The sequence below is a fragment of the Poecilia reticulata genome, linkage group LG10, assembly GCF_000633615.1.
Source record: "Poecilia reticulata strain Guanapo linkage group LG10, Guppy_female_1.0+MT, whole genome shotgun sequence".
Lineage (NCBI taxonomy): Eukaryota > Metazoa > Chordata > Actinopteri > Cyprinodontiformes > Poeciliidae > Poecilia > Poecilia reticulata.
This window is the reverse complement of record NC_024340.1, coordinates 17,608,774-17,634,504: the sequence shown is the minus strand read 5'-3', so window position 1 is coordinate 17,634,504 and position 25,731 is coordinate 17,608,774. Positions and strand designations below refer to the sequence as shown.

Below are 25,731 nucleotides of genomic sequence, written 5' to 3'. Positions count from 1 at the left end.
TGAACTTTGAAATCTCTAAGAAACTGGTTTCACTAATACTCAAACCTGAAATGTATACATCTAACATGCTTAAAATGTCTTGCAAACCTTCTCAAAGCAGTCATGTGAGATGTTATCACTTAAGACAATGTTTGAATCAGGTTTCATGTATTTTAAATTGGACCAAACCTGCTAAATAATGAAACGTAAGTTTTTGCATGAAAGGTTGAAGCAGATTCAAGTCTTTGTAATCTCAAATGCTTATAAAAGATGGAAATTGGACTTTGTTTCATCATTTATGAGAAAAAAGCGAAACAAAGTCTAGGTGTCTAATTGTTGTTTTATAACACCTGATAAAAAGCCAAGCATTTACTCAGTATTTTGTCTAGCTGAGTGCAAGTGTTGTAAACTTTTGACTTTGCAATCTTCTGCCTTCGGCCTGCCATGGCAACAACCTTTCCACCAGGTCTCACAGGAGTCTTCTTAGCTGGCCTTGCCTTGTTATTATTGTTTATCTCTCTTGTCAATCACCCACATCAGCGCCGCGCTCATCCATATGCATGGCCGCCGTCATTACACGTGGCCTGCTCGCTGGCTGCAGGGGCCTTGGTACTCATGCCAGCCTTTGTTCACATCTGTAACAGGTGATTGTGGCCGACTGGCACATTGTTGGGCATCGTTTTCACAGTGCAAAAGTGCACATGTGGGACATGGCGATAAGTGTGGGCATGTTGGATTAGAGCTTAAGCAGGAAAAACACAAGTCCCCCATGGGCTTAATTGTGGTTTGTTTTGGCACACACTACACAGCACTTCTGCATCAAATGCAAATTTTACAGTGAAATGTGAAATGCATTATGCGGATTTGGTAGGGCTGGAAATATAAAGGGAAAGCAGAGGGGGTGGAGGCGTTGAATAAACAGAGTGAGGGCAAAAGTAGATGCAGGTTAACGAAAGACGAGGCTTAGTCTGGTGTAATATGAAATACGCTTCAGATATTGATGGCAAGAATCAAAGGTGTGTTACACGTACCTCATCACCACCTAGCTGTTCATCTCTAGCCAGAGGGTTGAGGCTGGTTGCACCCTCCGCAGGTTAAGTATTGATTAAAAACACACAACACACAGTCTCGTACTCATAGGAATGCACACAAGCAGGTTAATGCACAATACAGCTCAGTAGTTAAATTTTTATTCTGTGGAGTCCACTCTGCTCCTCCTCCGGCATGAATTGGTGCTGTATTTTCATAAGTGCTTTATGGAGAAAAAAAGATAGAGAAATATTTTCTGTTTTCATTTTTCCCGTGTCTTTGTTTCTGTGGCAGATGGCACATCAATCAAAGAGACACTCTCATACAGCAAGACTCCACAAACAAATTAATTTCTATTACTGTTTTGCATGCTTGCTCTCTTCTTATTTGATTGACAGTCTCATATTCAGGCTTTGTGTTTGGATGACTGTATTGCATAGAAGGAATATGCACAAATGAGGGACAATTACGCAGACTAATGCCGCCACCTTTCTCCAACTTGAAAAGTTTATTTCCAAATTAGTTTTGGCCATATAGCGGGATTTTATCCTAAATTAATATAGAATGGTAAAAAAGAAAAATACAAAAAAAAACAGCTCAACATAATACAGAATTGATTCCTAAAGATAAAAAGTTGAGTTTCATGTTCAATTAATATATAAAGCTTGTATCTAGTATCCTTCAAGTGACTCATTTACTCTTTCAGAGTACTTTTGTTTGTTTTTTTCTATTTTTTACTCATCTGCCTCCAACTGTTTCATCTGTTTTCATGTTTAAACCACATATTTTTATTTTTAGCCTCATTCTTAATCCTACTTCACACTTTCCATTTTATATGCAATAGTTCAGGTGCACACATGGAAAAAAAAAAACCTTCTCTTTTTTTACATATATCCTAAAGACAAATTTAATGTCACACTAAGTATGTCAGTTTTTCCTGCCCAAACACTCAAATTAATCCCTCCCCCATCCTTCTCTCAACCATGTTTTTCCCCTTGCTCAGTTCTTGCGTCTTTCTCTTACTCTGAAATTCTCCTTTAGTTTAATACGATTTTAAAATCTGTCACACTCAGTTTGTTGCTTGTCAGTCTGTCACTGCAGCTTTGCTCACAGTGACATGGTGCTTTGCTGGGGTGTAATTTCTGTAGACTTTGCAACATGTATGACTGATGTTCATTGTTTACCGTACTTACCTCTGAGACAAGATTTGCCTTTTTTGTTGTTGTTGTTTTTCAAGACTTCAGTGTTTTAGCTCAGTGGCAGTAAACATCAGCTTGTGTGCATGTTGTACTTAAAATGGTGGATACAGTTGTTGCAGACTTTGTATTTTAACTGCAATAGCTACTGTTGGATTAGTTAGCCTTTTTCTGCCTTTTAAGTAGAGGATAGTCACTTGTCTTAGCATTTTGAACGCTGCAGCATTTCATAATGATGCTTCGATTGTTCCCAGTTACTTGTCACGTAATAAACATTTGCCGGATACACTGGCATGCATGGCTAAATCAATGGTGACAGCGTTTTTGCTCCTTTTGTTTGGAAGCATGTTGCAGTTAACAACATCTGTCTTCATGACACTGATAGTTTATGATATGGGATTCATCACACAAATCCAATTGTACTCGTCCCATTTTTTTGTAAAATACAGTTGAAACTATGGCACATTGTTCATAGTATGAATATTATAAATATCTCCCTTCAAAATCTAGTAAATATCGTACACTACACCAGGGCACTTTTAGCTGTAGCTTTTAAATGAATAAATGCAGAATAAATTGTTGTGATCATCTTCTTAAAATGTCATTATTCAGTCTGAATTTTGACTTCATTACAAAACTCTTTACACCATAATTTGTCACATTTATCCTGATCAGTTAAAGAGGAAAACAAATTTATTACAGCGAAACGAATGATGGCTAGATTTTTTTTCTCTCCCAGATTCATACTTTATTAAAGCACCTTTATATTCAGTGTCATTGTTCAATATGTGTGAGATTACATCTGCCACAGATTATAAAGAATCTGATTAACCTGAAATTTAATTCTGTAAGATATTACTGACGTGCTACTAATTTTCATCCGTAAAACAAAAAACATGGTTTACAAATGCAAAGTGCACTTCCTGTAAACCGCTAACAGCGAAGCTAATTTTTTGTCATTGACACATAGTGGATATCGACATGATTGAACGTAGTGCTCTAGCTCTACATTCAGCTTCTGCAAAATACAGTGCTGGCATAGCGTTAGTGGGACTAATGTTTTGGATCCGTGCTTTAGGGTTAGAGAAACTCACTTCTTAGTTAGATGGTGGAAGAATCAAAGGAATTTTTTGTCAAACGTGTAAATTACAATGAGGGATTTGAAAGTTTTCATTTTATATGTTGTATGAACCATGAGACTGTAAAAGCCGTTACCAATGATTTAGTATAACGTAGATTAAGAGGGATGTAATAAAAATGTTTTTGGAAATTTATGAAAAGAAAAAAAATAAAACTGCCAAAGACACTGATAGCAAAACAAAAGGAACTGCAGGTATTTCCACGACTTTTGCTGCATGTGACATCAGTATTCTCTAGTATCTTTATGTCTGGGTTAGGGTTTCCAATGCAGAAATAACAATGCATGTCACCAAAGCAATGTGATAGCCACAGTGTTGTTGTTTTTTTTAAAAATAGGTGTGAGGTTTTTATAAAATAAACAGGGTTTTAGGTGGTGGTCTTTTGTTTGAGACGAATGTTGTTTGTCTACAAGGCCAAACTTTGTAACTTTCAGTAACTTCTTTTAGTTACCGAAAAGAAGTCGAAATCTCATTAAAAATGTTTTTGTTTTTTTAGGGTTCTAGTTGTCAATGTGTGGTTTAAAAAGTTCGGGTTAGACAGTGTTCACAACTCTTGTCAGCTGCTCATTATTTTGTCATTTATTCTAACCGAATCGTTCACTCATTTTGCCCATGAGCCACATGGGAATCCCGCTGTGGTGTCACGGCAGGGAGATGGCAGTCGCTGGTTGTTCTCCGCCACAAAGCACGGGCAGAATACCACATGTTTATCTGTCTCCTGAAACGAAGTAGAAAATCAATTAAAAGTGGAAAAACGCATCTGTCAAGCATGTGGCAGATGTGGCTCTTCGTCTGTCTTTGTTGCAGATCTCTAATAAGCCTTTCAAATGAACACAATTTATTTAGACCATCTATTAGACATTAACTGGGAAAAAAAAAAGAAGCTCTTGCAGTTAATATTGAAAATTCAAAATCTGGTACACATTTTTGCATTTCAAAATGTCTTAAGTTTCTTCCAAATTTTTTTATGTTGATATTGAAAATGCAGCAGGGAATTTCAGTCTGTGTTGCAGCTCAGTAGTAATACGTGTTTTGCTATTTTCACATTATTCAGTCCTGTAAACAGTTTTCTGAAGTGTTGGGCTTATGCGTGCCCAGCTCCATCCTGCATTAACTTGGCATGGCTCTGCAGATGCTTTGAAACTGAACTCGATTCACAGGAAGCTGGTTGACAGCAGCAGAGATCAAAGTATGAAAGTAAAAGCCCTACAGATACTGTCATCCTCGACAAATGTTTACTCAACCATATCCTGTTTCTCATTACTTTTATACTCTTTTTTTCCCTCTCAGCTACATCCCTTCCACAAGTAAAGGACTTTCACAGTTTTGGCTCCGACAGTGCCTCAGCTAACATTCACCATATTTTAAATATGGAGTGATAGCTGCAGCTAACTGGGGGGGGGGATGGTGCTTAACACCATCGATGTTAAGCACCATCTGAGTCCTTGAAATGACCCGTTGTGTTTAAATCAATGGGAATTGACTGAGCATTTTTGCAAAATGATGTTTAAATCTTTTTTTCGGAATTGGAATAACGATCACAAACAATCTAACTTGTGTTTGTGATGGGGTTATTCTGCAAATTAAAAAATTGACAGACAGGCAAGTATTGTACTTTCTCTGACATCAATGCGAATGAGTCTTGCATGTAGGACTGGTATTTTCTAAGGTAAAGATGAACTGATTCTGGTGTTCACAGAAATTGCTGTTTTAGATGTTTATATCTAAAACATCTAAAACACAATGTATAATTAATTATTATACATTTATATAATGTATAAAACGGATTTAAACAGGAGTTTTGTAGGTGAAAAGGTTGATGTAAAAATCTTTTGAGTCTCAATGTGGGTAGAGGGAGGTTTTAAGATGGATTTCCACTGAAGAATGACGTTCACTTATTTTTCATCATAGCTTTCTGCTTTTTACAAAAATAGGAGTAACTTTTTAAAGTTAAAATTGTATTTTAGGGTTTGAAACTATATTTTGAGTCATAAAACCAACCGCACACCCTTGAATTTTTGAGACATTTTAAGTTAAACGAGGAAGCTCCTGCTTGTATGTGTTTGAGTTGCTCAGGCTTTAGTTAGTGAATATTTGTCATATTTGTAAGTTTTCCCTAACCTGAAAGTAATTTTAGTTCAGTTTCAGAGTATAAGTCCTGCTATCCGACTAGAAGTAATGGCTGAACAACACCAGGTTTCTCTGTCTCCTGTCCTTCATTCTTGTTTTAAAAGCCAGAAAAAAGAACACGTTCATCATTGAAATCTCGTAAAAGTTTTATTTTTACTGCTCTGTGGAATGTCTTTAGTGGTTATAAAGTATAATCGCTGTGACAGAAGCCAGTTATAAATATTATTTTATATTTAATGCTGAAAATCGTGGATTTTTATCAGGAGGAATTAGCTGCCCTGCCTGGCCGCAGTGTTTATAGCCAAGATGAAATAAAGGTTTGAAGGGAAAGTGCTTTGGTTTTGTAATCATTACTTTAGTAAAGTAGTATGAATATTTATATTGTATCCAAGGCATCTTTTACTTGTATCAATAATATTTTAATTTATTTCAGTCTCACATACTCTTTTGTTTACCTCTGCTTGCTCCTGTTCAGGCTTGTTGGATGGGGCAGCCGCCTCTTTCCAACAGTCAGCGTGTTAAAACCTGAGTTGTCAGTCTGTCACGGAGCCCACACAAACAAAACACGATCACTCACCCGCACCCTCACACCTACGGGTAATTTTGAGTCACCAATTAACCTAACATGCGTTACTTTGTGCTGCGTGGGCACACCGGAGTACCCAGGGGAATCCTGCGCACAAAGAGGAGTAACATCCAAACCCTGAACAGGGAGGCCCTGGGTGGGATTTGAACCCAGAACCTCGTTGCCTCCAGGCAGACAAGCTAACATCTGCGTCATCATGCAGGCGCATTTTCTGTTTACAAAAGGAAGTGGTTGAATTTGGGTTTTCTTTGCTGCCACTTATCTTGGATTCATTTGAGATGGTAATTAAACATGTGTTGTTGTTGTCATACCTTCAGTGCTCTTTGTTAAGCGCCTGTATGTGTCTAGTATCCTGTCGGGAGGAGTCTGGACCAGAATCATCACCCCGTCTTCTAAATCGCTAGACATATGGCGCAGCCTTTGTGTCAATTGCACTCGGTGGGGTTTCGATGAACACAAGGTAGATTTGATTTTCCACTACTGTGTCTCTCAGCTGCAGTAAGCTGCAGCATTTCTTTAGTGAGATGCAATAAAAATGCAGAAAATATGACTGAATATCATATTTCTCCTCCTTCTTCTATGCATTTTTTTTCTACTCAAAGTAAATGGCAAAGCTTTCATTCTCTTTTTAATGTGACAAATCATGCTTAAGTGATTGGAAAAGACTTAGACTGAAGACGTATCCCTTGTTGTTTGCCAAAGACGAACAGTCGGAATAATCGGATTTGCCTTAGTATTAGCAAGTATTCCAAACGGATGAACGATTTGCCTCTCAGTTGATGCTGTTTTATTCAAAGCCAATGATATATTGTCTGGGAACTTTGTTACTAATCCAGATGTTAATTTTCCTCCTTTTCTCTTCCAGTAGATTGTTTTACCCTTGGGATTTTACTTTTTACACGTTCATTTACATCTTAAACGGATCAGACTGTGTAGAGTGAAATCTAATTCCTAAAGCCTGTTATAAATGCAGTCTAGCTCATTTAGTTCCTAACTGCACATTATTCCTGCATTTATTGACAACATAAAAAAAGATTTTTATTTTTTTTCCCCCTCTGATTTGATGATTTACTGTCAAGTCTGAAACATTATTACAAAACTATCAAACTTTGTTTTGTGACTTTAAAATCAAAAACATCAGTGTATTTTGGTTTGTTATTTGATTGATAAGTACAAATTATTGCATGACTTAGAAGTAGATCCAGAATGACGCATAGTTTATCTGTTGTGTGAAGGCCTTAGTGGTTTTGTAGGAGATCATTGGAGAGCAAACAGCATCATGAAGAACAACAAACACAACAAAAACTTCATTGTTGGAGATACAGAGAGGTTCAAAGCAGATTTGAGTTATAAAACTGTATCCTAAGCTTCGGACATTTCACAGAGAGCCGTTCAATAAAGTTCCACAGCTCAAGTGGGAGAATCTGTGAAAAGTACAACTTCTTAGTATTACTTGTGGACTCTGCAAATCTGCCCATTTAGAGCACAATACAACCACCTGGAAGGTCCAGTGGAGCAAAATGAAACTTTTCGGCTTGCGTATCAGTGCTGCTTTGGAGAACTTACACCCTGAACATTTTGGTGAAATATTGATGATGGCAGCTTTCCTGTTCTCTGGCTGCAACGAGGAAGCTGATAACTGTAGATACTTTGTAAGTAGTTCTGTCTTCCAGGGCAAATTTCCGTCATCAGGGCAGAACTTCTTTCTTTTGTGATGTCCGACTGCTACTGCTTAATTTTTCAGAAGTTAAAAGTGCGACTTCTCTTGAGTTCTGAGGTTGAGTTTCTTTTGTAGTAGAAAATAATATGGACAGAAATACCATTGTTTCTTTGTTCTTTCCAGCTTGCCTAAAACAATATATTTTTCTGCCCTGGTAGGTTTTATGTGCAGGACTACAGAGCTACAGTGAAATTGTTTCTATCAAAGAAAATTCATCTTTTAGAATGACCCAGACCCAAGTTCAGTTGAGCAGAAGTGGTAGTACCTGAAAATTGATGTACAGACACTCGCCATTCAATCTGACTGAGCTCGCGTTGTCTTGCAAAAAGAGAAAGGCAAAAACTTCAGTTTCTGTATGCAAAGCTTGTGGACACAAACCTCCAAATATTTGTGGTTTCACTTGCAGTGAAAGGGTTTCCAAAGAGTCCTGATGCAGACTGCCTGAAGATGCACTTAAAATTTTATATGTAAAAAATAAAAATAAATAAAAAATGGAAATCATGTATGATTTCTTTCTGCTTCGCAATCTTGAACTACTTGGTGTTTGTGTATCAAGTAAAATCCCAATAAAATATGGTGAAGCTTGTGATTATGTGGTAAATATGGGAAGAGCTCAGAGGATATGAATACTTTTGCAGAGCATCAGAGCAATTTTGACTGAACCAGGAGAATACATAAAACTTGAAATGGATTATCGCTTTAGTGTTAATTATTTTAGATTTCCAGCCTTTTTTTTTTTTTTACTTAAATTTGTTTTATCTGTGTCTCCTGATGCAATCAACAATATTTATTATTAAGGCAGCAGTAGGCACTGCAGACTCTAATTGGGGCTTTGGATAAAAAGCAAGCAACATTTGATTTAATGGCTCCATCCCAAACAAGGTTTCATGGCTTGCAGTATGGCTCACTTTTTTTATATCATCGAATCCCCCGAGGGAAAGACAGAGATGTCATCATTAGTGGGCAGTAGACTATGGTTGTGTTGACTGTGATGGCTGCAGAGGTCCATAACTTGGTCAGCCAAGTCTGTGGCCCAGCAACAGCTTTTACTGTCCATTTTCCCTGTCTGTCTGTCTGGGTTCCCATCTGGACACGTGATCCAGTGCCAGTCTGCTCCCGCTGAATAAATTTGAGGAGCTAATGAGCAAGGAAGCTCTGCAAAGACCTGGAAAAGGGCAGCTCTTTCTCTTCTCCACCTCCGAGGAAAAGGGAGGGAAAAGTCGCTGTGGTCAATTTTATTAACTTGGCTGACCTTCACACAAACAATTAACATTTACTGAAAACGCATCCCCTCCCATTATCTTCCTCATCTCCATCTTAATCTTCAACCTCGCCACCACCACCTGCATGTTGTTTTTATTCCGCTTGTACAAAAGAAATTTATCAGGCGGCAGCAAATTAATGGCAAAGCCTTTGCTTGCTTTTCATAGACAATCGCAAGGTGATGTGCATTATGCAGCAGAAGGTCGGCTCTCTGAAGGTCGCTGACATGTTTGGTAATTGGCTCTAGGCCACATCTCGGAGTCAAAAAGCAACAATTACCAGCAGTGATTTTGTGACCTAATCTGACTTTTCAGATAACCAGACAGCTTCAAAATATTCTCTTTGACCACTGCTCCAACAGAAATAAATATATGTGATGATTCGTAGAAATAAAATATGCTGTTGGTTATTTCTGAGCTGTAAAAAAAAATAAAACCCAGACTTTTGTACTAATTAATCATTTGACATTACTGGATGAACTAGACTGGTAGATGAGGTGAAAAGTTAACTGAGCAACATGTGAAAATATTTGTAGAGAATTTTGGATTAACCTTAACCCTTCAAATTCAGAAGTTTGCATATAATAAAATTGCAGCTCTTGCTGTATCAGAGGTTGTCAGCCTAATATTAGTAAATTAACTATTTAAATCGAAGCCCAATAGATTATTTAAGATACAACTCAAACAGTCCAAGAGACTAAAACGTCTGAAAAAATTATTTACTTTCCCATTGAACATGTTTCATCTCACATTCAGTGTCGCAGGGAGATTGTGAATTTATTTAGTAGAAAACAAAAAAATATTTTACTTCCTTTAAGGATTATCAGGAAAAACGCTGACAACTCTTTTCAGGACTCGGTACATTTGTGTGGGATAAAAGGTACAACAAGGACATTTTGAAACACAAAAAAGCAGATTTTGTTTGAGAAAGTTTCCTCGGAAGTTTTTGGGTTCTGCATCGATGCTATTTTTTTTCTTCCCAACATATGACAAGCAGAGCAAAATATATTCCTACAACACATACTGTCTGAAAAGAATATAAACATTCCACAAAAGGCTCAATTGAAATGCTGTTTAATTAGGTAACACACGAAACGCACACTCGCTCTTTGGATTTGTTTCCTCTTTGTTTTCAGCTAAGCTGTCAGGCATTTTGTTCCTATCCTGACGAAAGCAGAAAATGAGAACTGCATTAACACTTATTTTCTTGTGTTTTTGTGTATGTGCCCTTTCATTTCCAGAACCTAATAAAGAACTTGCCTGAGCAGAAAGAACTGAGTGCTCTAGCGGAACTAAAAGGTGAATACGAGGAGCTTGTGGAGTCAGAGCAGTTCGGCATTGTGGTAAGTATAATTAGCTCTTGCCGAGTGGAGTTTTGCACAGTGTATCCAGTCATACTCGTACTTTATCTTCAAACACTTTCCGACATGCACAGTTAAGCATTGTATTATTATTTTTTTCCCCAAAGTTCTGTTTGGTCAGTGAGCCAGAATCAGGATTTTTTTTTTTTTTTTCTGCAGAGCAGTAATTTTTAATCAAACATAAAAACCTTCAACAGCTCTCAAATGGTGTCAAAACTGATAGCTCCGTCTCCAAATGACAGCGGCTTTTGTTAAAAGTCTTTTTGACTTGAGCAAAGAACAGTTCAATCAGTTCTGATGAGCGTTCAGCATTAAGAACTTTGTGGATGCGGCTCTTTGACATCAGCTGTCAATGTTATCTCGTGATAAAATCACCCCCTCAGGCTGTGTATGAATCCTGCCTGTTTAAAGGCCTTTGAAAAGCGCACAGCTGTAGGCAACCGGCCTGGTGATGTATCCCAAAACTCCTATCAATTTACAATGAACATCCAGAAGTTCGATCTTCTCCACTCACATATTAAATAACGCTGCTGTTGTTATATTCTCTTCTTGACACATGGTCTCCAGAAAGTAACCTGTTTCTTTTTTTTTTTTTTTTTTTCAACTCAAAGTAGTTTTCAAACAAAGAAAGATTTATGTGTTGGGATACAGTCTGCAGTATTTTAACTATATATCTCATGTTAATTGACATTTTTCATAATTTTTGCATAGTAATGATAAAAGACGACATTTTTAAAAAGTAATTTGTATTTATCAATGAATCATATCCTTGCGAGGTCAATGGAGTGGTGAATGTCGCTGGTCAATGAATGGTTCTGAGGTTCAACATGCAACAAATAGACATCTTATCTTTAACCATTTTTATTAGCTAGAATTTAGATGCACATTTTACATTTAATTTAACTAAATAATATCAACATTTCATATTGCTCTAGTGCAGTCTGATAATAATGTATTTTCCAGTATATAAAGTTTCTTTTGCTCTTTCACTGTTTTTCTGCTCTTTCATTCTTTCTTTTGCTCATTTGTGACTCATCAGGTAAAAGTTATATAGAGTTCTCATGTAGTCTGGAAGGATGAATTTCTTCTTTTTCTTTTCTTCCTCTTACTTCTTTTGCTTTTTCTTTCACTCTCACTCATTCACTCTATTCGGGTCAAATGGTGGAATTGGGTTTTCCGAAAGGACGCTGGTTCTAGGCAGACATCAAAACTAGTTTTGGAGATGATGAAAAAGAACGAGACAACGATTGATTTCTAAATTTTTAGCCAAGATGTCTGGAGAAATATCTTGTCAAAATTACCCTTCAAACTAACAAAGTGTGTTGTAAAGTTGCAAAGGACGTTTTGATATAGTGTGGTTGCATGTAGTTTGAACCGGTTTGATTCAGAAAGAAATCCACATTAGTTTTCAATGCCACAAAGAGAACAATTGAAAAAAAAAACAACAAAAAAAAAACAATTAAAACCCTCAAATGAGCAGCATTCATACCCAGGTAAGTGCTATATTCTTGTACTGGTTTTACTGGGCTTCACACTCATGTGATTGACTGGAATCTGTGAAGGGAAGTGAATCTTCCAGCTGATCTGACCTTTCCACTTAACTACAACTCTAATTACTTTTTAATTAACAGCTCTTGTCATCCATTTACTGAATGACTACCCTGCAGTGAAAAACAGAGACGTTACATTTAAAGCACTTTCCTCAATAAGATCATAGAAGTACACTGTATACTTTAACAAAACATATGTTCAGCCAGACCTGAAGAGTGCAGACGCGTTTCATCCAGATATAGTGCTTCTTTTCACTCATCAAAAGCTTTCTTCTCGTGTTTTTAGAAGATGGAACGAAGCAAGAGGTTGCACTTTACCTCTTGATCTCACCTATGTTGTGATCACAAACCCCCCGTACTGATCAAGTCGCTCCTCACTGCAGAGATTTGTAGTTCCCCTGGGAAATAAGAGATGTTCCAGCTTTCCTCTTCCTCAGCTGTCGCCAACACGCCGGCTTTCAGCGTGATTCCTGCTCATTCTTTACAAATCAGTTCTTGTGAGGTGGGACTCCGAGTGCTGATCTGTTTGAGTGTGCACTCCTAACATTTGTGCAGGGAGATCATAAGTATCTGTATTGATGCACTTAAATTCTCTAATTATCAGCAAAACATTAGTAAAATATTGGAAGGGAAGGTGTTCTGCAAATGAGATATATATAGCTGCAGCTATTCATTCATACTCTTGATATTGTGAATGACATGAATTAATCCACATCTACATTAATAAAAAAAGTGAACATCAATTTGCAATTTTCAAGTGGAGATTTAAGACGGAAACTATTTAAATTTATCATTACACACCCACCCAACACAAATGACAAACTTTATTCAACTGAATCTTTACAAAACAAGTAAATTAGCAACTTGGAGATCATCTGGAAATTTATTTTTGCTAACGTTTTGCTTCAAAGTTAGGAAAAATACTAAACTGCAAAACAGAAACGTTGCAATTGGCGAACTAAGTGGCGATAAACCCACCGCTGGAAATGACTCACTACCTATTTTCCTCTACCTTTGCAGATGAGTTCAGTAAAGCTGCTGCGGCCACGTCTCAGTGGCATTTTGTTCAAGCTGACGTTCGAGGAGCAGGTGAACAACATCCGGCCAGACATCATGAATGTGACGTTCGCCTGCGAGGAGGTGAAGAAGAGCGAAGGCTTCCGCAGACTCCTGGAGTTTGTGTTGCTGGTCGGCAATTACATGAATGCTGGCTCAAGGAACGCACAGACGTTTGGCTTCAACATCAGCTTCCTGTGCAAGGTAAGGCTCTGGCAAAACAGAAGAAAGTACTTTGTAGAAAAGTCATCTGAGAATTGACTTTAGATTGTTTCAAATGTTGCATCTGTGACACAGCTAATTAATATACAAAGTTATTATGATGTAAAAGAGCAAACAGTTTGGTGTACGTACAAACACACCTAGACACACTGTACAACTACAGTGCATCAGACAAAATCTGTGTCACACAGCAATGTTTTAAGTTTTCAATATACAGATCACAAGAAGCAATCTCCAATCACCTAATAGGAAAAATTGTAGTTGTCCTGAATTTGGCAGACACACTCAGTCTCTCAGTGAGTGGGCAAAGCCAAATGCATAGAAGAAAATATTAAAATAAACAAAACATACTCCCCACCGGCACTTGTTGTAAAAGCATGTCATTACCTTCAATACCCAGAGACTCCAAATGATTTCTAATACCTTTCAAACTCAGTTCACCGAACGAGTTAGCTTGCAGCTTGGCGTACAGTTTCTGACGACTCAATTTTTACGACTCACAACACAGTTTAAATATTGTGTTGAGGGAGAAAGTAAAATAAACTACACATCCCTGCTCTCTCTGCTTCAAAACATAAACTTGTTAAATAATTACTTTTGAAGTCATCAGAGAAATCCAGTGAATTTTGAGCTGACTTGTGGTGTAAGACAGTTAATTCGCTACACATTTGTGTGCTGAAGAGTTTTTGACTTTTATTGATGATATTCTTCTACAAATAGAAAAACATTTAAACATTATTTAACTCCATCATCTAGATATTCATCTAAGACGAGAGACGTTACTGTTTTACTCTAAAAGCATTCCTAATATAAACCAGAATTTGCACAAATGTACACTTATTTGTACAGCATCTAATTAGTAGTTGCAGAAGCAGGAGATTTGCACTTTGTGACATAAAGCCAATTTGAGCACACTGTGCTGGAATGCAGAAAGTCATTACAAGTCCTAAAAATTGGATTTTATGTGATTAAAGGTAGAGTATGTAGTCAGGCGGAAGGGAAAATGAAACAAAACGTATGTGTGTGTATTTATTCAGCCCCATTTCTGCTCACACTACCCTGTTGCGTAGAAGTTTAAAGTCTACCAACCTAAAACATAACATAAATGAACTTCAGCATGTCTTGCACATGCTTTTACTTTAAAATTAAACTAGTTTCTGTCTGCAGCATGCATTTGTGTTTTCTCAGAAGTAACTCTGTTCTCTTTGCTCTCCTGGTGTGGTTCATTTCCCCCAAGCATCTCAGTTCAGATTGAAGTTTGGTTTTCAAGGTTTGAGAAGCCACGGTTGTCTTTTGCACTGCACGATTTTTAACCAAACGACTGAACAGAAATAAACAGTTCTCTTCGCAGCCTTTACTTGGACTTATGGGTGGAAAACACAGATAAGAAAGCAATAAATGCATTGTGAAGACTCCCTCAATTCAATGCAGACTTAAAGCCTGTTTGGATGATGGTAGAAAAAGCTCTCCTGTGATGAAGGCACCGTAGTATTCATGCAAGCCGAGTGAATCAGCGTGGAGTGTTGGTGTAGAGCCGGTAAACGCCTCGGGGGGCTGATTGGGCCATTATTGATGGACAAGAAAGAAAAAGTATGCTTTCTCACTTTAGTCAATCAAGTAAATGGCCCCCCGGGTGTCAGGTCTAGGGTACCTAATGCGCTCATCAGCGAGGAGGTTGATGATGGGAATGTGCAGGGGGGAAAGGGCCCCTTCTGACCCACCTTCGCCTTCGATGTTTAGCTCCTCTGCTTTAATTCTGGTTTTGTGAGGAATGGAAAGTTTCCTGAAAGCGAGCCTGTTCTCATAAGCCCTCTCCGCTCATGGCCACGGAAGACTGCCCACAGAATCATGTCTGGAATGAAGCTCTTCCAGTCGCTAAAAAACACTTGCACTAAACCGAAAATCCTTTATGCGAGACATTCTCACTATTGAAAATGCCTCAGTGGTGCTTGGATAGGGGAAACACATAGCAGAGCCTAATGCAAAGAAAAGGAGCTGTAAAGAAATTAAACTGAGATTGGGCCGAAGGGATTTTTATTTATTAAAAACTGACCATGTGTGCACAGGTGTGTTTCCATAAATATGTATTTTACAAGGGAAAAAAAATAACAACACCAACTTGAGGTTGGAGGATGAGGGGAAACGATATCATATTTTGATATTCACATTAATGTAGTAGTTTAAAAAAAATGTCAGTGCAATTTTTCAAAGGTATCAAAGATATGAAGAAGTAATTGTCTTCTTCCATTTTATTTCTTCTTTAGTTGGAAGGTGGAGAATGTTTATCAGCTCCTTTCAATAAGTGGCAATGATTCATGCTCCGCTTAAGTTCAGCAAAACAGGCGGCCTATTTAATTTAGTTGTTGAGTGTGTGACAGGGAGCCATACACCCAGAATTAGTGCATCAGTGCGTTTAAATAACTGCAACAATTACCAGTCTCATTATACACTTCCTAATGAAAGCAAATCCGTCTGTACTGGGCTTTGGCTGATGCCACATCTGTCTCTCTCGAATAGACGGAACCGATGTGGCAATATTTGTAAATTTATGCAAACACAACGCTTATATTACTTTTACTTATTCACTCTAGTGTACAGCTTCATAAACAGCAATAAAACATATTTGTTATCTGCTGCTGCCTTGGTATTAGGAATTAAGTTGACAAATCAACAATGATGCTAATATGAGAATTTTCCTTTCCTACCACATCTTCCTTTGCCATTAATTGCTGCTTTATTTTTCTTTATTTTTTAGTGATAAATATGCTAATAGGGAGACTTGTTTTCTTGTAATATAGCTTAACTTTCTAAATGATCTTCTAAATGAATGTGTTGCACTCACTAGTGAAGGATTTGGAATAATTTTACCTCGGGGCTGTTTATGCTGTGAATTGAATCATATCCCTGGTGTGATTTGCTGCCAAAAAACAAAACAATGGGGTATTGTTTTTGAGTCAACATCCAATGAAACTCTTTATTTGAAATTGAAATTTCAAATAAATTGTCCTTCTAGTTGTTCCATTAAAAAAGGGTGAGATGTGACATATTGTGACTATAGCCTTTGTTTTCTGTTATTATGTCGTATACAAATGAAAAAAGTTGATAAAGGTGCAGAGAAAGTCGCTCGGGATGAAGTTGGTGGCTGCTGCTTGCTGCTGCTCGGAACATGTGACATAAATAATGACCTCCATAAAGAAAAGCACAAAATTAAAAAGGATCCATTGTTGCTGTGCAACATGCACATATATATCTAGAAGCTGGAAGAGACCTGTAAAATCAATGGCATATAAAAACATTTAATAAAACTCATAATTATTATTATTTTTTTTTATTTCAATGTGTGAACTCAAGTTTATAAACAAAACAAGAAGTCAAGCTCACGTGCTGTTAAACATGAGGTATTTGGTGAAACCAGAAATTGTGATTGGCTTGTCATCTACTCTTTACTGTGTTAGCTACAGCTAACACAGTTAGCGCTAACTTGAAATCAAAACAAATTGGAAGATGATGGGTGGATGTTTGAAATGACGATGAAGTGTCTTTAATGTTCACTAATTAAACTGGTGTGGTATGCATTCATACTTCTACCACTTTACTCTGACACCCCTAATTAAAATCCAGTGTGCCAGTTTGAAGAAGCCGTGGTCGTTAGGCTGGCCTGCATGCGGTGCTTTTCCAAAGCATTCAGCAATAATGCTGATGAATGTCAGGGTAACGATTTCCGATTAATAAACAGTTAAAAAGTTTCTAAGTGTTTCTGCCACAGATAATGAGTCTTTCCAGCTTCTGTGGAAAAAAAATAGAAAATCATTATTTCCATCTCGACAAGAAAGTTTTACTGAAAGAGTTGCTTCTGGTCTGATGTTTTGGCATTCAAACAACTTAGTTGTAGTTTCTTAACGACTTCAACACTTTATTGTCTCTTTACCTTCTAAAACTTTTTATGGTGCATTAAACAACACGTGTCACCGAATATATTACCAAGATACAGAGCCTGAAGGTGTGGTACTTAAATAACTTTATCTAACTTTAATTGAGTTGTTGGAAGATCTCAGCGATACGCATTTTGTTTGCAGAGATCTTCTGACATTATTTGCAATATATTGTGCAGCTCTAACTACAGACATATACTTCAGTGTACTTTATTGAGGCGTTTAAGTGATTGACAAAAACAAAGTAGTACATACTTATAAAGTTGAAGGGACACATGGGCAGAACACAACAGGCAGACAGATGACAACACAATGAACACTTTGTGTAATGGAGACGGGAGCACTGACCATTCCCCTCAACACATGTAATCCACCATGAAGCACGGTAATGGCAGAATCATGCTGCTGAGAGTTATTGGGAACATCAGCAGAGTTAACAGTGGGAATAGTTTAAAAGAAAACTTGTTACAGCAGAACAAAAACCCTAAACATTCAGCCAGACCTGCACTAGATTGATTTATATTTAATCAAATTGCGTCGTACTCCTGTTGGAAGGTGTTGGAATGGCCTATTCAAAGACCAGACCTGCATGAATATTTTTAGATGTGAACTTAGCAGAAGAAATTGACCCAAATCTAATTTTCTTTTTGCTCATAGTCGACCCATACCTGACTTTTTCATGACAGTCTGAACAACCCAAATCCGATTTTTTTGATTTATGCCACTTTCATATGTGGAACTAAATCAGATACAAATCCAAGAGTTTTCAAAGTGTCTGCAGTCAGAACGGTCATGTCGCATTTTGTCTGACTTTCTAGTCATTGATGTGAGACATGCGTCATAATTCTGCACCAGAAGAAGAAGCCAGGCGGTGTAAATCTGGAGATAAACAATGGCTGCAACAAGCAGTGCCGACGTTTAACTTTCTTTTCTCTTCTTAACTTTCTTCGTATAGTTATGATCTTATGACATCACCGTCGTCTCCCATTGCTCAACAACTTTAAAATCGAGCTACAGATGGCGGCATCCGTCATTACCTGAACAGCGCTCTGCTGTGTGACTTCAGCGTTCCTCTTCTGTGCATGCAAGTCGCTTTGGGGTCTTAAACTGTTCACACAGAAGTCTGATTGTGGTCACATTTAATTAGTAGTATGAATGTCTACGCAAAAAAAAAAAAAAAAACACACATTGGATTTTTACAACTTGCTCTGTGAACATCCCGTAGCATCAGCCTCTCTGGCTTTATCTTAATTTGCTACTCTTTTTATAGGCCGTGTGTAGGTTGTATAGTGAAAGTGATGTAAATTCTAAAACAAATAATCAAACTATCGAATGTATTTTTATTTAAAGTGTTCTGACTATCAGCTGGCTTAGTCATCATGCAAATCATGTGAACCATAAAGCATTTATCAGCACAGATCATAATATTTCTCTTTCGAAATGAGAGCGATTTCATTGACGTTACAACATCAAACCTTTTTTTTTGTTTGTTTGTTTTAGGGAAGTTGCTAAATACCATGAAAACAAAAAAAAACAATATTTTTCCAATTGTTTTATTTGATTTTTTGAGTTTTTTGCTAGGAACCAACTCACCTCACATTAACCATATTTTTAAATTTCACTGACTAATTTGAATTCTCCCATATTACCTAAAACACCAGGATAAGGACGCCCACTGCTCTTAATGAAACCGCAGTATGGTATGAGCACCAGCTGAGCTCACACGCATTCACATTTTGTCAGTGAAGCTTGGGGCAATAAAACCTGTTTACACACTCCATCCTTCGCTACCGTTTCAGTAAGCGCTCTGTTTGTGAATGTTTATAAATCAAATGGCTTCTGATAGTAACGAGACGTGCGAGAGGAGCAATGTTTCTGTCGGAGGATGAACAAACCCAAAATTCATCATCATGAAAGTAACTCGTAGCTCTCTCAATAACTGCTATCAGACAGGACAAATTGTCAGATCCTCTCACTGTTACAGTATGTGTATCCTGTAATTGTTTCGGTATTACCGAAATGTGTGTTAATTAGCACATCTATTGTGTGCACATGCGTGGGCATCTCCAACTGCACCTTGTTTACCGCACAGATATCATCAGTGCAGGAACGCCGAGGTGTGTTGTGCTAATTAGCTTTCCCAGCATGCCATTCGAACTGCATTGCAGCCACAGTGGGGAATGAATATGGAACAAGTTTTCTACGTGCTGATGTGAAGAATCACGCTAACAGGTGCTCTGCTGATACGGTGGTGTACTTTTCACTTTCTCACAGGTTTGAGATGTTATATAGAACTAAATTACATCTAAATTAAATCATTACTACTGACCACTGCATCACCCCACTCATCTTGCGCCAGGATGATTTTTTTTTTTCTTTTTGTAAAAGCAGACTCCAAGTGCATTATTGGTCGCTTGGAACCTAAAACATGCCCCACCTGCCGCATGAATCAGTATTTGTACAGTAGAAGTTAAATGTGTCAGACTGTAAAGTGGGGGTAATTTTACTGAAATAGATTTCCCTCCTTTTATTCATCAATGGAATGTTTTTAAGGGTTTTTTTTTTACCTGCAAAAACTGCAATTGAATGTATATTCTTTGTTTGTTTTTTTGTTTTTTTTTCCTCCCAGCTACGAGACACTAAATCCATCAGTCACAACACAACACTTCTCCATTTCCTGGCTGAGAAGTGCGAAGAGAATCACCCAGAGATTTTGAAGTTTCCAGATGAACTGGAGCATGTGGAGAGTGCCAGCAAAGGTAGGCTTCTCTGTTTATATGAGCTAAGTTGTGTTCCACAGGGTACTACATGTCTGTCTGGGATAGGAAAACGTCTTCACTGTGCAGAAACTGAACAAAATACAAATACGAGTTCACTTTTTCCATTATTTTCTTCTTGCACTATATTTTTAGCACATTAAGGCCTTCCACGTGCACATTTCCCTCGACGACAGCTAGCCGTCTCTGTTTGTGACAGAAATAGAGCTGTTTAGTTGGACCGTGCTGTCATTCTCCCCGTCAATAATCTAATTCCACTTTAATTCCTTTCTCCGGCGTTCGGAGGAATCCCCTCAGGCTTATTTACTTTGTTAGTCTCTTAATTGGTCATTTAATCTAATTCAACTAATTATGCACTTGACTGAGGCTGCCAGCCATTGTGCTAGTCAAATGAAATGGTCTTCAAGCATTTTGGGCAGAGGGATGTCTGTATGATCACATTTGGAATCGTATAGGCGTCCGATAAGAAACCTGTTAATCGACTGAGCCCAGAAAATAAATACCTCAACTCGGCAGCTATTTAAAGAGGAGGGAAGTATCTTGCACACACAACACATGCAGTAGCATTCAAAAATATCCACATTTTTTTGCCTTTGTACTTTTTGTCATGTTACATCCACATTACTTTGAATTATCTAATCATGTCTTGGTCTAGTTAAAGTCCAAACTTAGATCTAGTGGAGAATTGGTGGAAAGGTTCAAAACCAAAGCTATTTCTTGCGACCTGACTGAACTGGAGCTGTTTTACAATGAAGAATCAACCTGAATTCAAGTTGTTTTCTTTCCTCTTCACAATTATGTACCACTTTGTGTTGATCCGTCACATAAAATCCAAATAAAATAAGTTTCAGTAAGTGTTTGCAATGTGACAAAATGTGAAGAAGTTCTGTCTCGATGACAACATATAGCTTTTCAGTGAGACGCCTTCACCAGCTTTACATGACCTTGACTGGACCAATAGTATTCAGTCTAATTAGGTGTTATGCACAAGTCCCGTTTAATCTTTTTTTCTGTGTCAGCAGCTTAGATAAATGTCGGAGCTTAATGATTTAACAATCTATTTTCCTGGATTTACTTTAGAGCAGATGACAGCAGTGATCAGAAGACACGTCATGTCTGAATATTGCTATTGATAGATTTTAATGTTGCTATAGATTGCTTGTGTATCTTTTACTTATTTATCCAAACCTCTAAATCGCCTGAGGTTTGGATAAATCTCAGGAGTCCCCAATACAAAATGTATTTTCACCCCCAATACATTCACTACTCTGTGCTCTCTCAATTTCAGGTAAATTGGTATTTTCAGTGACTTTTCTGAACTACATATTTCCTGTGAGTTGCATCCAACTTTGTCACACAATTTTTATTTAGAACTGACAAAAAAACTTCACATTTATTCATTAATATATCCATCTATTCTGTGAAACACAGCTGCTGTTTATTTGGACAACTGGTGGCTGATAAAATAGTCTGATTAGAAGAAAATAGCATTGTAATTATAATTGTTCTTTTCGCCATTTAGCAACATGAATATTATAAAACAATAAAGCATCCACTTTGCACATGTAATATGGGGCAAGCAGACAAGCAGAGGATGATTAAACAATAAAAAGGAAATTGTTGTACCTTGAATAAACCTTTGTCGAGCCTGTCACCCACTCGTGTGATTCATTTTTTGTTTTGTTTTTGTGATTGTTGATTCTGAAAGGCTGGTGTGGGAGAACTGCATTTAAAGGGTAATTTCTATGAAGGGCGCGGTCAGATTTAATCAAAACGTCATCTACCCTTGCAAATATTAAATAATTAGTGCATGTGATTTAAATGTGCAATCAGCCTGGGATAATTTAGAAAATTGTACTTCGTCCAACTTGATTGATTGCTCCAGACGGCTCCCCCACTTTTTAGTTTTTCTAAAGAAATAGCTTTGGATGTCAGCTTTTTGTTTAGTTATTCCATCAAAAATCAGCATTCTCCAAGAGTTGTCTGCACTGAGGAACATACTTGTCCGATTGCAAGTTGGAGGCTAACAAGGAAGCAAGTCCTGCATTTCTAGATGTTCCCTTTGGCAACTCTTTTCCTCTTTGGATTCTGCTCCTCTCAGATCTGCCTGTATGAAGGGCAGTTTTGATAAAATCACATCGTCATGACAGGATTTAAGGTGTGTAGAGTTCTGACTGAGACAAGAATAATTAGTTCAGTTGTTTTAAGTAATTATGTGATTTGTTAAGTTGGACAAATTCCTTTAAAAAGGTTAGCAGAACTAATATGTTTCTAATTTATAAATATTTGTATGTGTGCCTCAGTATATTAGCATATTATTGAAAAGTTAATTTCAGTAAGTCAGTTAAAAACAGAATATACATATATTTCAATTGTTTATTTTTGTTCATGTTGATGGTTTGCAGCTGATAAAATCCACCCTGGTGAACCAATATCACAAGAAATTGCTTTGCAATTTTCTCAAGGTTGGAGGTTTTAATTTTCATTGACCATCTCTGTGTCCTTCCACTGAACTTTCCCTCAATGTGCTTAACTTCACCCAGATTCTTCGGCAATGACATTTTCTTGTCATTGTCGATGAATGACAACATATAGTGAGGGTTTAGCTCACTATATGCTGGTCAGCTGTCGAGTTAGCTGTGGTTATCATCATGCTTGTACTTTAAAAACTCTTTATTTATAGAACTCGGATGATATAACTTTCTCTTGAGGTTTCATTAGCTGAAATCAACAAATTGAACAGACATAAAATTCTTGAAACATGTAGCTCTGTGCAATGAATCTGAGAGTTTCAGTTTTTAATTTTTTATTTCATGAAATAACATTTGATGACATTCTCAATTGCTGTGATGCACCTGCAGAATTAGGGACTTCACAGCATATGCAGGCTTGATTCCCCACATTTGAAACACTTATTTTCTTCCCTTTCATTCCCAAAATGATGTATTCCATTCATGCTCAGACGCCACTGCGCTTGCCGGTTTTAAACATATACTGTAGAGCCCTTTGCAAAAGGTTTTAGGTGCTTTGGATGTCTGTGATGTTTACTTTCCATCTCCATCTGTGTGTAAATAGGAAGATGAGTTTCCAGTCTAGTTTTGCTGTTGCTTCCTGTGATTAAACTCTCAGGGCAGACGCGCTTTTAGTGTATGTACAGTTCATCTGCAGCAGGAACTCGTGATATGAAGTAAAAGAGCAGTTTAAAAAAAAAAAAAAGAATTAGGAAAATGAGGTTGCTGAAAGAAGCGACGGCTTCCTCTGAAAACCCAACACTGTGACCAGATTTTTGCATAACAAGTCACAAGGCAGTCATCCCGCATTAGCAAGGTCTCTCTCTCTCTCTCTCTCTCTCTTTCTCTTTCTCTCTCTCTCCCTGGCAGAAATCGTGCTGCAGACAAGTATTTCCAGATGGGCTGTCCAAGCTCCTCAGCAGAGGCATAAAGAAACAGACTAAAAAACACTGCTAGTCAGCCATGAAAAGTGAGTGCAGCAGACTAAAGAGACAGGGAGCTGCCGTTTTTTTTTTTTCTTGGATTTTGAAGATTTCTTGTTGATTTATCAGTGCTAGAAAGCAGGCTGACCTTGGGACACCCACCTACTGCCCAGCGAAGTGGTGCTGATTAAAGATTGGCAGTCAGAAATGCAGCTTCTTTGATATCCTTCCATCCATGTATGAAAGCTGCTTGTATTGATGAAAGTACAAGTTGTGGTTGTCAACACTTATTTGGGAATTTTTTATTTTTTATTTTTTTCCGATTGGCTCATAAATAAAGAGGAACATTCTGTTCTTGTTTTTGCGGTACTGTGTCTGTAAATGCTGTTCACAGCTCTTACTAATTTTGTGTATGATGCATTCAATTTGCATATACAGTAACTGTGTGGCTTCATACCAACACAGGATCTACTGTACTCTTTCCATACCCCTGACCTCATCTTCATAGTACCCCCTAAGCCTTCAGAGAGGTGTCGTCGGCCAATTTGCCTTGTTAAATTTCCCCCAGAGATGAGCATGTGGGGACTGACAATGGGTACTAAGTCTGTGTGGTGATTCCACTCAATCAGTGGCTCAGTGACGATCTGTCTTGACAATCCGGGAAAAAAGGAAATATGACACGAATGTTCTCATAAATCCATTTAGTATAAGGCATAGCCAAGGGCAAAGTACTTTGGAGCTTGTGAGAGAGAAAATGGAGAATGAGCAAAGAGGAGGAAAAAAAAAAAGATGAACTCTGAGGATATTAATACCACTGTGAATATATCTATTATCCACATTCATTTCAAGGCACTGCAGCATAATAAAGCAGTACCCATTTCCCATTTAAACTCTGAAGCAGTACTTGGCTCTGCATTACGTAGACAAAATGGCTTTCTGGATGGGGTGGGACATGGAAAGGATCATTTGTCTTTTGGTCTCCGTGGAATTGCACGGAGCTGTGGGGTTCAGAAGATATTCCCTCATGCAGGCAGAGGGTAGCGAGTATTTCACTGAAATCAGGAGCAGCCGCTTGAGAATCCCTCTGAATTATTAAAACTAAACACATAAATATCACGGTGGTTAAGAAGCACCGTTTTATTTTGTGATGATGAAGTTAATTATTTAAGAATAAATGTTCTAAAATTAGATTTATTTTATCTATAAAACTATTTCTTCAGTTACTTTATTACATTTTTAACTAAACCACTAACTTTGTCGCTTGATTTATAAATATTAAATGAAATATAGAGGAAATTTACTCAGTGTGCCCTTTCCTTTAAGTCTGTCTTTTATGTAACAGTGATGAAATGCAATCTTTAACATTATTTTCCATGTTCTTGTTTTCACATTCAAGCTGAATAAAATCTAAGTTGTCCATTGATATTAGACCAAATAGCAGTGCATATCTTCATGGTGTTGGAGAGTTTTCTGTTAACATAATAGCATGTGACTCCAAATCTTCAGTTTATTAGTGCTAGCTTGTGTTTTTACATTTTGTACATCTCATTTCAAAATGACTCTGACTTTTCTTCCTCTTTTTTGTTTTTTTTGTTTTCAGCAAGTGTAAGCATCCCTTTTTTCTTAACAGTCAAAACATGTTCACTTCAGTGTAGGATTGGGTTGCATCTGTTTTTTAAACCTTCTTGAAAAAAATTATACAGTGGGATGAATATTGTCTGCCTGGACAGCGTTGTGATATTGTTGCATGTACCACTGGGCATTTTGTTTATTTTAACCTTGCTGTCTTAGACGAAAGATGCAAGGAAAGTACTTGCCTCTTGTATGAATGTAGATATTTAATAAAAAGTCACTTTATTTTTATTTAAAAATCGGTCGAGCTGTTCTATTGCTTTTGTTAGAAACAGTCCTCCGCAAGCTGCTTATGACTGAAACTGAAACATGTTTTTTTTTTTTTTTTACAGAAAATGTGCTCAAAACCATCATAGCAATCAGTTTTGTTTTTGCAGGTGCTGCTGAGGTGTATTTTTTGTTTTTGAACATTTCAAATTCTTAAAAAAAAACATTAAAAGGTGGATACACAAGGTGAGACATAGGTTTAAGAAGAGAGATTAACTTTTTTATACGATTTGAGCAAATGTACTGCATCACAAAGTCATTTAAAGCAAAATTACTTCAAAATAATCAAAATCATCCATCCATCCATCCATTTTCTTTCACCCTTGTCCCTCAGTGGGGTCGGGAGGGTTGCTGGTGCCCATCTCCAGCTAACGTTCCGGGCGAGAGGCGGGGTCACCCTGGACAGGTCGCCAGTCTGTCGCAGGGCAACACAGAGACACACAGGACACACAACCATGCA

At 37.5% G+C, this 25,731-nt stretch overlaps 1 protein-coding gene across 9 annotated transcripts in view; it reads left to right on the top strand.

Annotated features, from left to right (window-relative positions):
- Positions 1 to 25,731, top strand: part of diaph2 (diaphanous-related formin 2) — a 450,956-nt gene that overhangs the window by 257,096 nt on the left and 168,129 nt on the right. For all 9 annotated transcript variants that reach the window (XM_008420583.2, XM_008420582.2, XM_017307147.1 and 6 more), the window contains 3 exons: positions 10,283 to 10,384; positions 12,973 to 13,212; positions 19,792 to 19,921. In XM_008420583.2, the coding sequence (XP_008418805.1) occupies positions 10,283 to 10,384; positions 12,973 to 13,212; positions 19,792 to 19,921 (472 nt within the window). The remainder of the gene's footprint in view (positions 1 to 10,282; positions 10,385 to 12,972; positions 13,213 to 19,791; positions 19,922 to 25,731) is intronic.